The sequence below is a fragment of the Neomonachus schauinslandi genome, chromosome 6 (assembly GCF_002201575.2).
Source record: "Neomonachus schauinslandi chromosome 6, ASM220157v2, whole genome shotgun sequence".
In the NCBI taxonomy this organism is placed as follows: Eukaryota; Metazoa; Chordata; class Mammalia; order Carnivora; family Phocidae; genus Neomonachus; species Neomonachus schauinslandi.
This window is the reverse complement of record NC_058408.1, coordinates 39,398,267-39,411,862: the sequence shown is the minus strand read 5'-3', so window position 1 is coordinate 39,411,862 and position 13,596 is coordinate 39,398,267. Positions and strand designations below refer to the sequence as shown.

General features: G+C 41.7%; 1 protein-coding gene across 1 annotated transcript in view; it reads right to left on the bottom strand.

Annotated features, from left to right (window-relative positions):
- Nucleotides 1–4,758: 4,758 nt before the first annotated feature.
- The window catches only part of CENPF (centromere protein F), a 54,142-nt gene continuing 45,304 nt past the window's right edge, over nucleotides 4,759–13,596 (bottom strand). Inside the window, exons 16-19 of the mRNA XM_021682559.1 lie at nucleotides 13,026–13,188; nucleotides 11,179–11,652; nucleotides 9,983–10,161; nucleotides 4,759–5,059 (exon numbers count right to left, since the gene is read on the bottom strand). Of these exons, the coding sequence (XP_021538234.1) occupies nucleotides 4,856–5,059; nucleotides 9,983–10,161; nucleotides 11,179–11,652; nucleotides 13,026–13,188 (1,020 nt within the window). The 3' untranslated portion in view covers nucleotides 4,759–4,855. The remainder of the gene's footprint in view (nucleotides 5,060–9,982; nucleotides 10,162–11,178; nucleotides 11,653–13,025; nucleotides 13,189–13,596) is intronic.

The following is a 13,596-nucleotide window of genomic DNA, read 5'->3' as shown; positions in this document are numbered from 1 at the left end:
GCCCTAGAAGAGAGAGGAATAACAAAGTACAGTCATCTTATTCATCAGCCACATACTTTGCACCAAGGGGATGGAGGCTGATGAGAATTTTGTGGGCTGGAACTCCCATCTACAAGTGAACAAAAATGTATGAAATCAGGGGATATGTGTGTTTCCTTGTGATTTTCTACAACATGAATAGAACAAATCACTTACATTTACTCACATAAATACATCAACATCACACAGGATGGACCTTGCCTGCAGCATCAGAACCAACATAAAAGCCATCACTTTTCCTTTCATACCAGGAGCAGCTGCTGTTAGAAATGTGGTGGACAGGAATCTATGCGCCCATTACTCTCCCCTGGGATCACTAGATCACCACAAATTTGGGGGGGAAGAGGAGAGTGGGTCACACTGGACAATGGCCGAGGGGTAGAAAAATGAGTTTCTGGTCACCCAATGCTTAAAATACATATTTTTCAGAAAAAACAATGTTGTGAATGTAGGTTCTGCGTAGTTGAAACAAATGTAATTACCATTTTAACATATTAGGAGCTAAATGGACTATCTGAGCTTGAATTTAGGCACATTCTGCAATGTTGTTCCTGTAAGGAAATATATTCTGAGTTCCAAACAACTAATTCATATATAAACATCAGCAATACAACTCATTTTTTTTTTAAATTGCAGTAGTTGTTTTCTTTGGGTATTTTTAATGAGCCAAACAAAGAAAAACCAAAACCAGTGGATGATTAATTTGCAAGGTTAGTAATTGAATGATATGTACAAACTTATAGTGATTACACTCATTTGCATAATAAGCATTAGTGAAATTGAGAATGGTGAGAATCTTGTAGGACAGAACTTAATCTGAAATTAATGTGTAGTGTTGGGTAGACAGATTTATCTAACAATTTTAAGCTGCAAATATTTTAAAAAATTATGTGTAATTATCTGTATACAGAATAACCATTTTATTTGCAAAATCATATGTAAATATTAACTAATTTAATCATGACAGTTCCAAAAGTTATTATTATTATTCCCAATTTTACCAGAGGAAACTGAGGCATGGTGAGTTGAGTGATTTGCCCAAGGTCACATGGGGAGCCCAGGCATTCTGACACTTCTCCCTTTTATAAAGATTTTATTTATTTATTTATTTGAAAGAGAGAGAACGCAAGCTCAGAGAGGAAGAGGGACAAGCAGACTCCACACTGAGCATGGAACCCCATGCCGGGGCTCGATCCCACAACCCTGAGATCATGACCTGAGCCGAAATCAAGTCTCAGATGCTCAGCTGACTAAGTCACTTGGGCGCCCCTGACGCTTCTCATTTTTAAGGTTTACATTATACTAAACTTTTGTATTTAAAGCCTTACAAATCTCTAGATTTTTCAAGATTTTTCCAAAACAGACTCTCTAAAAGGATTTAGTTTTGAGTAAATAATGCTTATGCATGAAGCGAGTAGTTAAAATTTTCACAATTTGAAATATATTGCTAGTCTCATATTTATATACAAAATGCAGTATGAGGTAACAAAGTCAGATGCCATCATCCTAGACTTAAGGGCATCTCCACTGCTTAGAAAATGTGGAAAAGCTACTTCTATCTCTTGAATAGTTGTGCTATCAGAATTATTCTGGAACAGCCTGCCTCTAGAGAGGCACAATACACACAAGAGATTGAGCTCTACAGTCTTGAAACTGAGGTTGAAATACTTCAATTCTCTGAGCCTGTTTCATCTTTTATCCAATGAGGATAATCCCCACTTTGCAAGGTTTTTGTGAAATTCATCGTTATTATAAACAAGATCTCCTCAGACGTAGGAGTCCATAGTTCTGCCTGTGTCTCTTAATCTCAACCTAAAGTGGAGATCCTAACGTCTACCTCACAAAGGTGTTCAGGTTTGAGCAAACATGTAAAAACACTGTAAAATGCATGTAACGTTCCACACGGTGTTTTCAGAAGTTGGTCCCCAGCTCAGGTGAATAGTGACATCAGATACATGGCACCACCTGGAGGTGGGATGCTGGTTTTAGGTCCTCAGGCTTTTCCCAGTAGAATGGGCTAGCTCTTCGGAAGCACTCCAAATTCTCTTCTGAGTGTTCTCTCTGGTCAGTGAACCAGCATAAAGCCCCTTCCTCTCAAAGGAAATCAGCTTATAGGATAGAAATGGGAGGGAGAGCATAGCTCAACCATGCTCCACAACCAGTTGGCAACTACCAATTCTAGGCACTTAGTGTCCTCCTGAAGAAACAATGATACTCCCTTTGTCAACCACAAATGAGAAATATAACATATACGCTCCTAATGAGTACAACTTCTGACTGTGGTGCATTAAACCGATGAATCAAAAGAATTGATCATAGCTTATTTCCCATTTAAGTTACTTTTGTGACATGCTGACATAGCCTGAATGACTTCAGAAGAACTAAGTTGGAGAACCTAAGGCCGATGTGCTCAGCCACCCGACTCAAACCAGTTGGGAAGTAGAACAGGTCTCCACCCCTCCTAAAGTTGGGGGCCCCTGGGAAGAAGTGGGTCTTAACTTCTTTCCAGGTTCAAAGAAACCTGTGAAAAGTTCATAGTTCCAACAAAATAAATAGACTGGGGACAAATGAGAAAAACCACAAATAGATCTCAAAGGTTAATATGTGTGCAGGTGGAGGGGTGATTCTTAGGAAATCGGGCTACAATTAAATGTTGGTTTTTATTCCCTTTTTATTAAAGATGCAGTCCCTTTGGAGTCTTGATAATTCCCAATAAAACAAAGGGCCAACCGAGATCCTACAGAATATTCAAGATGAAAGAATCATCTCCACCAAGCCCCTCATTTTACAGATTGAGAATCTGACTCCTGGATCTCTGGAGTTGGTCTGTTTCTCCATATGATTTGACAGCTGGGATCTTATCTGTGACCTAACTGGCTTATCAAGTACCTCAGAGTTGGGACTGTGGTATATTAACTTTCCATCCTATATGCAGCTTGGCGCATGGTATAGGGAGTACTGTTAGCTTGAGGAAAAGAATACTTAATATGCTGGCTGCCCATTTATAACGACTGTGAACAATTAAAAAAATGAAAGGCATGCTAAGTATTCCCTGTAACAAGGAGCAGCAGATACACTGTCCACCTAGGAAAAGATGAAGATGCTGTCAAGGACCCATGGAACTACCCAGCGAGTCCTACTGAGTGGAATCTTCCAATAACTGGAGACAGCCAACAAAGCTGATGGCCTGATCCCAGTGATGTCTACTCCGGGCCATGCCCTTGAGCACATGGCAGCCTTGGGATGATTTATGATAAGGGTATTGCACCAGACCACAACCCCAAGACACTGAAGAAAGAGGAAAGTCAGGATATCACTTTCAGTAGATGAATGCTAAGTAGCTTAATATTACTGAAGCAGTATTCAACAAAAGAGGCTCCCTTACAAAGGCCAATTTTAAAATATAAATGATAGTATTTGTCAAGGTTTATACATCAGTCTGAACTAAAAGCCAAGAACAAATTATCTTTTACTAGTTCATGTCCTGGAAAAGTTTTTTACCCTGATTCAAGGACAAAAGGACTTGTTCCAAAGTTTTTGGTTTGATATGGCTCATAATGCCTGCATATTTTCAAACCCTGTCATCAATAAATGAGCTGGAAAATACCACATATTTTTATCCTTGCTGATGCAATTTAATGGGTGCACACAATGTGCCAGATACTGGCTGGACATATTATTCCTGTATAATTCCTATATAATCTTCATGACCCACATTCCAAATCACGTTTTTTAATATAACCAAATATATTCACTAAATGTACCAGTATCATTTGTTAAAACTCTAAGATTTTATTTATCTGATCGAGAGAAAGAGAGAGAGCATGAACAGGGGGAGGGGCAGAGGGAGAAGAAGACTCTGCTGAGTAGGGAGCCTGATGCAGGACTCGATCCCAGGACCCTAAAATTATGACCCGAGCCTAAGGCAGACAGACGCTTAACCAACTGAGCCACCCAGGTGCCCCCAAAACTCTTTTACTTTTATAAGAGACTGTTGACATTAGCACGAAATAGTGCCAATGCTCAGAATGCATTTATATTTAGAAATCATTTTTACAGAAAACAAGTGATTTTTTTTATTAGGAAAAAAATGCCCTATTTTAATACAAGATCACTATTTATGAGAATGACACTAAAAGAACTGCAACAAATTGGTCTTAGGAAGAAACAATACAATGACAGAAAACTTGATACACTGCATCTTCAAGGAGCCTGCAAAGCAGGCCCAGTGGAAACACACACACAACTCCCGTCAGCCCCACACACAAGTATGTACAGGTTATACAGGCAAACATTTAGAAAACACACTGGAGGATAAGGATGAGCACATCCACATGGGTATACGTGTGCATGATTTTCCTCCATTTTATTCAACTAAAAGAAATTCTTGATCTAAAATTATTTCATACCTACCTAGCTCTACACATAGGAAATGTCATAAAGCAAAAGTTCATTTTCCTGGGAGCTTTTCATTGGAAGTAGAGGATGTATTTTGGATTTCTTAGGGTGAAATCCACATACACACACAAGTTGCGAGATTGTGCTTGCCCTACAAGTGCAACATTACCAAAAAGCTTTATACAGCGCCATTTACGCCATGGAAGAAAACTATCAATGATGAGTTGGTGATCAGTGCTTTCGAACTTTTTCAATACTTCTACATGGGAGAGCTAAAGAGTACCATATATTTAGATTTATAAGGAAATGTTTTCTTCCCACTGATAATGTGCTCCTGACTAACGAAAAGCCTTTGCAGGCACACTGCCTTCTGGACAAATCCTGCCACCTGCCAGGGTCCTGACACACAAGGTCACTTCTACTGGACCCTACAGTTCTCGCTGCTCTTGGACTCGGGGACGGCTTCTGGGCTGGGGGTGAGCCGGCCTCGCTTGGCCTTCAGGCCCTCCCTGGGGCTGTCAGCTGGACTTCTCTCAGGAAGGTTACGGACAGAGAGAGAGCTCGTGGTGGGTTCTCGGAATAGGGCACTTGAATCCACTGGGCTTTGTTGAGCAACCTTCACCTGTAACAAAGCATCTTTGTTAGAGGTTTAAATCACATTCACATTTCTACGACATGAAAATAAAGTGCTTATGTTCACCAAATTTTAAGTTAAATCCCTCTACAGCTGTTGTACACAGCTTTACCATTTCTTCTTCACTGAGGAAAGGCTCCACCTAACAGAAGCTGGGAGGATGTCGGACATGAACTCTGATGAGTCACCCTGCAAGCTTTCCTTGACACCTCTGATGGCCAAAAATGACTCACTCCCAAGGCTAGTATGACATTCTTAGATCAGAAGGTAAGCTTTTTGAGGGCAAAGACTATGTCCTCTTTACTGTTCTATCCCTAGTGCCCAGAATAGGCTTGACTATCTGGCAAATTTCAGTATATGCCTGAGTGAGAACCCAAACCAGCTTTCATTCAGCCTAAGTGAACCCTGCTGTCATTCAAATGAATGTAATCCTAATGAGTAAGACTATCTTCATAGGGCGGAAGCTTTATGTACAACATTTAAAAGACCTAGAAGCTGTTCCTCATTTCCGTCATTTTAAACGTTCTAATCACATTTTTTTTTTAAGATTTTATTTATTTATTTGACAGAGAGAGACACAGCGAGAGAGGGAACACAAGCAGGGGGGAGTGGGAGAGGGAGAAGCAGGCCTCCCGCCGAGCAGGGAGCCCCACCGGAGACTCGATCCCAGGACCCTGGGATCATGACCTGAGCTGAAGGCAGACGCTTAACCGACTGAGCCACCCAGGCGCCCCTCTACTTACATTTGTTCTGTTTCCATACTGAATTTGAATTATATCAGAATAAATAATAAAGTCCAAAAAGAGTAAATCCCCTTTCTGATGCCCTGCCTTTTAAGAGAAAGAGGGATCTCAGAAAATGTGAGGCTTTGGGACACCTGGGTGGCTCAGTCGATTAAGCGTCTGCCTTCAGCTCAAGTCATAATCCCAAGGTCCTGGGATCAAGTCCCGCTTCGGGCTCCTTGCTCAGCAGGGAGCCTGCTTCTCCCTCTGCCCCTCACCCTGCTTGTGCTCTCGCTCTCTCTCTCTGATAAATAAATAAAATCTTAAAAAAAAAAAAGAAAGAAAGAAAATGTGAGACTTTAAGAAGCAGTCAAGAAGGCAGGGTAGCTGGTAGAGTCAAGAGTTTTTGAGGTTTACACAGTCATGACAGAAGATATGGGGTCGGGAAAGAGAAAGAGGAGCAAGACAGATGAAGGATAGAAAAGCTTCATTTAGCCAAAGTTAAAGGCAAGAGTGGAGGATTCCAGCAGGAAGATCTTTGAAAGGTAAAGAGGAAGGGCACTCTTAACAAGGGCGACCCATGTTCAGTCCCTATAGGGAAAGGAGCGATGTGACAGAGAGCAACGGACTCCAGTGACCTCCTTCTGAAGCAACAAGAAAAAAAGAATGGAAATTATTTCCCCATTTATATTCTTTCCATAGAAGTGTGTGGTTTTAAAAGGCAGCTAAATACTTTTCATTACAGAAAACATAGTAAATCTGGCCAACAGATCAAATCCCTGGAAAGCTTGCCTCTAACTCAAGATTATATGCAGGACACTTAAAAGGAGCAGCCTCTAAGGATCAGGACTTAGTGGAAAATTACCATTAGTGGAAAGTTAAAGGAAAAAAACAGAGTTTTACTGGTACTTTTATTTTTTAAGTAGAAAGTGATACAAAAGACAGGCATTTCCCTTGAACCCATCGGATGTAGGAAAGTCAGATCTTCAGGTTCACCATTTAAGAGAGAGAGAAAGATCACTCACATTGGGAAAAGAATATCTGAGCCAGTAAAACTCTTTCTTAATCCCAATTAAATAGCCAAAGCCCACCCATTGGCCTCCCCCTCTAGACCCCATTTCTCTGACACTGACCTGAGGGAATTATAGTCCGTGATCAGTTTAAACTGTGAATTTGATCCTCATGTTGGTTAGTTGGCCTCAGACTTTTCTCTATAAGTAGATGAGGTCCAATTCACCAAGTATTTCAACTATTAATAAGTGTAGGGGCGCCTGCGTGGCTCAGTCAGTTAAGCGGCTACCTTCGGCTTAGGTCATGATCCCGGGGTCCTGGGATTGAGCCCCACATCAGGCCCCTACCCTGTCTTACAAACTATGTCTGCATCCGCCGCAGAGGCCAGAGGACAAGCACATGGATGGCCCAGTGAAAATGAACCTCACTCACAGTAAGAAACACAAGGCCCCACTAGCCTGCTGACACTGTGGTGACAGCATCACCATCATCCCCTAAAATTTAGTGGCAGGCCCTCTGGCCCTGACCGCCAACCCCAGGTTCAGATCAAGTCTACAATCACAACTCGCTTGTCCCCAGCAAACGAGGAGCTCCTGGGCTTACTCATCCCAGAGACATCACAGAGAATGATCCTCACCTACTACTTTGCTTCTCCCCCCTTGAACTGGACAGATGTCACTAAAGGTCCTGCTAAATGACCTAGGGAAATCTTTCTCTCAGACCTCGGCCAGGCACTTTAGGCGAGGGCTCATCACCCCGAGTTTCTAAGCAACTGCTTTCGGAAAAGATACCTTGGCTCTCTATTTTTCAACCTGAATGATGAAATTTGCTTAACCGATGAGGCAAGCATTTTATAAGGTGACTCAGAAAAGGCTGAATTAAATTAGAAAATCAATAGGCTGGGTTTTGAAGAGTTTGCATCTAACCATGAAGTCTCCGCTGACCTCCCCTCAAGAGGAACCAGCCCCCGCTCATTTGCACAAGTGCACAAAACCGCTTCACAACTCATAAGCGCTGGTGCTGACTGCAGCCTGGTGCCAATGCACTGAACACAAATTTGCAGGAAACCATGGTGACTACTCGGCATTGAACAGGCTCCACAGCAGCGTGGAAAGCAGGCCCCCTAGTGTGCAAAGCTCTGTTCCTGGATAATAAGTCTGAACACCACATGAAAACTGCCTTTTCATCGAGTCCTCATAAAAGAAGAAGAAAAATGACCCATGTGGTGATTTCACGACAGGATTTCCTAACATACCTTTAAACATCTATTATCGTAATCACTTTAGGACAACATTAGCAGCTCCAGTCATTCAACAAATAAGCTGCTGACTGCCAGACACTGTTATTAGACACGAAGAAGACACAGGGAAACCAGAATCCTAGTCAGGAGCCTCGCAGTCCTCATACTGCAGCTCAGAAGACAGATATCTAAGCAAGGAGTCACAATAAAGTGAGCCACCATAAAAGATCGAAGTACAGAGTCCTATGTACGTGTCAAGATTTTCTGTTTTAAGAGAGCCAAACAAATATTTCATTTGATCCCAGAAAGTATGAGACAAGCAGGAATGGGTATTAGCTTGTATGGAGGAGCGAGGAGGAGTGGCTCCCACTCAGCCACCATCTAAGGAAATGGCGCGGCCTACACCAGAACCTAAACCTGATGAGCAGGTCAGGACTTAGCTGGTGGTGGAAAGCTTTGGTCAAGCTTGCAAGCTTCCCTCTTTAGGGACACTGGTTGCTTTATGGAAAAGAAGCTGTTCTTAGGGTCACTGGAAAGTCAAGACCTATTCCAGCATACTCTCCAGTGTTTTGTTGTTACCAGCATTGAGAAGATAGATCCAAATGTGAAGGAGAAAAAGAAAGAAAGAAAAGTGGGGTTTCGGATAGGGGGATGGGGAGGGAGGATTTGCACAAAATGGTCAATACTTCTAATACAAGTAATGGATGGGCCCGTTTTAATAAGTGAAAGAGAACCTCAGACCCTTCTTCCTCACCCCTGAATTAATAAAAATTTTATTATAATGTAAGTTTTGAAAAAACTTAAGACTAGGTATACATTCCTTAATGCTTATAGCTCTTACACATCAACATAACAAACATTTACAAATATGTTCTTGCTTTGATGCAGCTAATCCCCAATGTCTTTGTTATTTTGGTATCTAAAATCTTACTGAGGACCATGCCCATTCACTTAAAGACTCACTTATTACACTTATTACATTAATGACACAGGTAGGGGTTACTACACTTTCAAGGCTTTGTCTGCTGGGTCAGCTACTCACATTCCATAGTTACTCAAACTAACAAGTAAGCAATCAAAGTAAAATCACAAAACTTTTAGAATTCTTGGAGCTATTCCAGCAACTTCCAACAATGTTCCTGTGACCCCCCGTTTGAGAAACACTGGGAAGAAGAAGAAGACCGTGGAAGTGAGAGACAGTGAGTGTTAACTCTGGGCAGATTAGGTTAGATCTTTATGAACCTTACTTTCTTCTTTCTTCTATAATACTATCTACCATGAGTACAATGAAATGCATATACTTTGCATACATAATGCTAGTATATCTTATGGCATAATGAACAAAGATCTGCAAAGCAAATATTCTCGATGCTTTAAACAACATTTACTGGGCCGGTCGCAAGGTGCATAGAGGTCACTGAGATCATAACTCTGCCATCAACAAAGTAGAGAAATGTGTCAACAGAGCTCCTTTCTTTAGATGTCTACTGAAATATTTGCTTTTTATAAAGTAAAGGAGTATAAAAGATAGGGAAAAAAAAAATAATTGGCAGCTGGGGGGCCAATGTATTAGAGGAAAAAGCATGAAACAAGCAATGAGCAATGCCTGTGGCCAAAAGAAAGACGACCTCTTCAATTCCTTCAATGTACGGCTTAACATGTGCTTACAAACCCTTTGAGTTCCGATCCATGATTTCTCCTCATTTAACCCTTTCCATCAAACTCTAAGTGGCCTGTTGGATCAAGGAGGAGACTGTAGCTGCAGGATAATGTCATGTTTATCCTCGGGTCTGCTCACTACTGTCCTCAGGACTGGCTTCCTTACACTGCACCGAGAAGGTCAGACTTTAGAGCTCCTGAGTCAGCGTCAGACCCTTGCCTGACAACACCGGGATTTCCTGGCTTTGGGACCGCAGATACAAGGTTCCTAGGGGTTACCTTCTGTGATCTGCTGCCGCCAGTTATTGGTTGGGAGGCCTCAGCATGATTTTCTTTGTTGAGACTTAGTGGGGACGGTGCTAACTTCTGCGCAGCCAGGCGGGGACTGGTCCTAGTCGGCATGGTTGTTCTCCGCAGGATGTACGGGCTTGTCTTTCCTATTGGGATATCAGCAAACCCTAAGGGCAAAAAAAACGCTGGCTGTCAACATTGCTAGGGCCAACTGAATCTATAATGGAAACAGCATGTACCAGCTAGAGTTCTCACCAGTATAAGAGTAACTCCAGAAACACTTCCTGCTAGCCACAGCGGACAAGCGATTAACTTCACAGTTGCCAAATCAAACAAGAAACTAGTGGGTTTTCTCTTACCAGACACACAAGAAAACACAATGGAAAAAGGGAAAATAACATTAAATAGAAATTTTTTTCCCCCACTTCTTCTTCTTCTTCTAATTAGATGTCTTAACTCTCATTTTTCTAAGATCTGAAGAACATACCAGCAAGCCTTCCCATAAAATTTGGATTGGAGAGAAAAAGGAGGATCAAATGGAAAAAGGAGGGGGGGAAGCCAGCTCTTGTTTAAAATGAGAAAAGGTAAAATGGTAACATCCCCTGCTACTCAGGCAGAGACTAGGTGGGAGGAGACAGCCGACCCCGTAAAAGAGGGATTGCACTGTGTGTTCTCTTGGGCTCCCTCCACAGAGGGAGTGGACATGATGGGAGATGCATGTTCCTAGACTGGCCCGGGTCCCTGGGCCACACTTTATGGATCAATCACTGGGTTTAAATTGAAAAAAACAAAAAGTGGTAAGTGGCTCCAGCCAAGGGGGCCCACCCCCCACCTCACCTCCCACCTGGATGAGACATGGACTAAAGGTGAAAAAGCTTGAAAAGTGTCCTCAATTTGGGGATTTTTCAGCACAGAAACATCAAATTCCAAACAGGTTTTGAATAGTCATTTTTGAAATCTACTGGCACGTTTTGTGCTGTAAACATGAGTAATTAGATCCTAGTCCTTATCTCATGCAGAAAGGAAAATATACCTTACCAATTTAAAGGTGGACTGTTGTTTCTGAAGGTCACTTAGCACTGTTGCACAATAATCTAAAACATAAATGCTTCTGTTTTTTTTTATATGTGGATTTTTACAGGGAATTGCAAAAGAACACAATTTTGCTTTTAAATTATGCCTACCTTTCTTTACAACTTCTGGAAGGCCTTCTGGCTCAAACTCAGTGTCTCTGGCATCCTCTGCGGGGTGAATACCACTTTTGACTGCTTTCCTACTCTTTTTAGAAAATGTCTCTGGGGTAGAAGGCGCTGTGCCTCCCCCATCTTCCCGAATCCCAGTGGACCTTTGCCTTTTGCCTGAAGCTTTATTTTGGCTGGATGACAACTTCTTTTCAGTAGCAGAAGGGGCTGGAGAGGCTTCTGGAACAACTGAATTTAGCAAAGGAGAATTCTGGAGATTAAGTTTAGACCGTGAACTCAGACGAGCAACTTGTGTCTCCAACATCTCCTTGGCTTTCTCTAACTTCTCATGGCTTATGAGCAGGGAACAGTACTTGTCCAGATATTCATCAGCCTCCTTGTTTTTCTCTTCAAGAGTTTCTTTCAGTTCTTTTATCTCAGCCATTAATTCTTCTACATTAGAATCCACAACGGTACCTGTCAAAAATAAAGTGACACATTGTACATCACTTGACACTTCTGTAATCAACACTGGGCTTCATAAAGTAGATAACCTTAGATTTGTTTTTTGATTTTTGCTTAAGAGAAGTGGGGGAGATATATCTAATGTGTGTTCTTATAGATCAAACAACTCCTGTTTGGGAGGGACCATATCAAGGTACATATTCTAGTAGATTAAATGACTTTCATTAAGATAGCTTAAATAAAATCCATCAAAATCTCAAACTTGTATTCCAGCCAACCCATCCTTCCTTGCACTTCATATAAGATCAGATGCATTGATCGATCACATCCCCAATTTTCCCCTGTCCATTCTTTCCAGCATAAGTGAGTGAAAAATAAAAGTTGGTAAATAATATGAAGTCTGTTGGAATAGCTTTGGGAAACAGAAGAGGGCTAGTGACAAGACAAGTCGAAAAGAGCTCTAAAAACCATTTTTAAACAATGGAGGATCAGACGGACAAGTGCTTGGGGGATGCTTCAAAGGTGGGAGTCCTGGTCAACTTGTAGCTGTCATGGTTGGCACGAAATCCACTGGAAAAACTCCCTGGATCCACAATATACTCCAAGTCCTCGTCTCAGCAGGGAAGATCACTGACCCACCGTCTGAAGCTGTGCTCCAGAAGAGCCCTTCATACTACGCTTGCCACCACATTTCCACACAATAAGAGCATTCTATTCCGCAGACATAAGTGGAAAAAAGTGACAAGGACAGTTGCCATTTCTTTTTTATTTTACCTCCACACCCAAACATACAGCCCCTAAGCCTTCCACTTAGTGGACCCCGAGGATGGGCCAAGGACAACCAGAATCGGGGTGATAAATGACCAATGCCAGCTCAGAATGGCAATCTGCCTTTGACATAGGGACTGCTTAAATGGACATCCACATGAAAAACCCTTCTTGGAACAGCTCATTAGCAAAAAGTGCTGCCAGTTTTTTGTATGTTTTATAGAACAGAAGATGCAATGATTCTATTTCAAACTGCAGACTTCATTCTGAATCCTACTAATCCTGTGACCCCAAGCTGAGCACAAAATTTAGAAACTGGAAAATGGATAACTGCTGGAAGTCGACATGCAGTAACAGAACACCGCACTAGTTGTGATGAGCACTGGGTGTTACACGCAACTAATGAATTGTTGGACACTACATCAAAACCTAATGATGTGCTATAGATGTTGGCTAATTGAACATAAGAAAAAAAACTAAAACTAAAAAAAGAAATAAGACAAAACAAAACAAAAAAACACAGCACTAAAAACATTTCTGTGCCTACACACCATACGTGTATGGTTTCACTAGTGGAAAGGAGTTTTGGCTCATGGATGTGCCCAATTAATGCCTACCTGTCCTCTGTTTCTCTTGTGAAGCTTCAAGGTGAGATAGCTCTTTCTGCAACATCTCCTTTTCCTCTTCCAGCTGTTTACAGGATTTGATCAACAATTTTATTTTCCCCTGGGCATGCTCATTTTCCTTCTTCAACTGATTTGTGTATTTTACACTGTCCGCCTATGAAACAAAACCTTGAATTTAAAACCTTGAATTTCTTTTTATGAGCATATGGGAAAATAATCATGGATATAATTAAGAATCATATATTATAAATTTAAGAATTATGATGTTCAAAATAAAACAATTCATCTTCTCTATCCGGTTTCCTAGGTCTCCCCAGTAGACACTGTGGTTTTATCGGCAAGCATAAATCTTGGTTCCTAAGACAGTGTTCTATTAAGGAGCCCGCCATGTCTGGGTTTGTCCAATGGGAATCACACCTGGGGGGTTAAGGTGGGAGATACATGGGCATATTTTTGGTGGGTCAAAACTTCTTGATGATAGGGGTGCCTAGGTGGTGCAGTCAGTTGAGCATCTGACTCTTGGTTTTGGTTCAGGTCCTCATCTCCGGGTCGTGAGATCGAG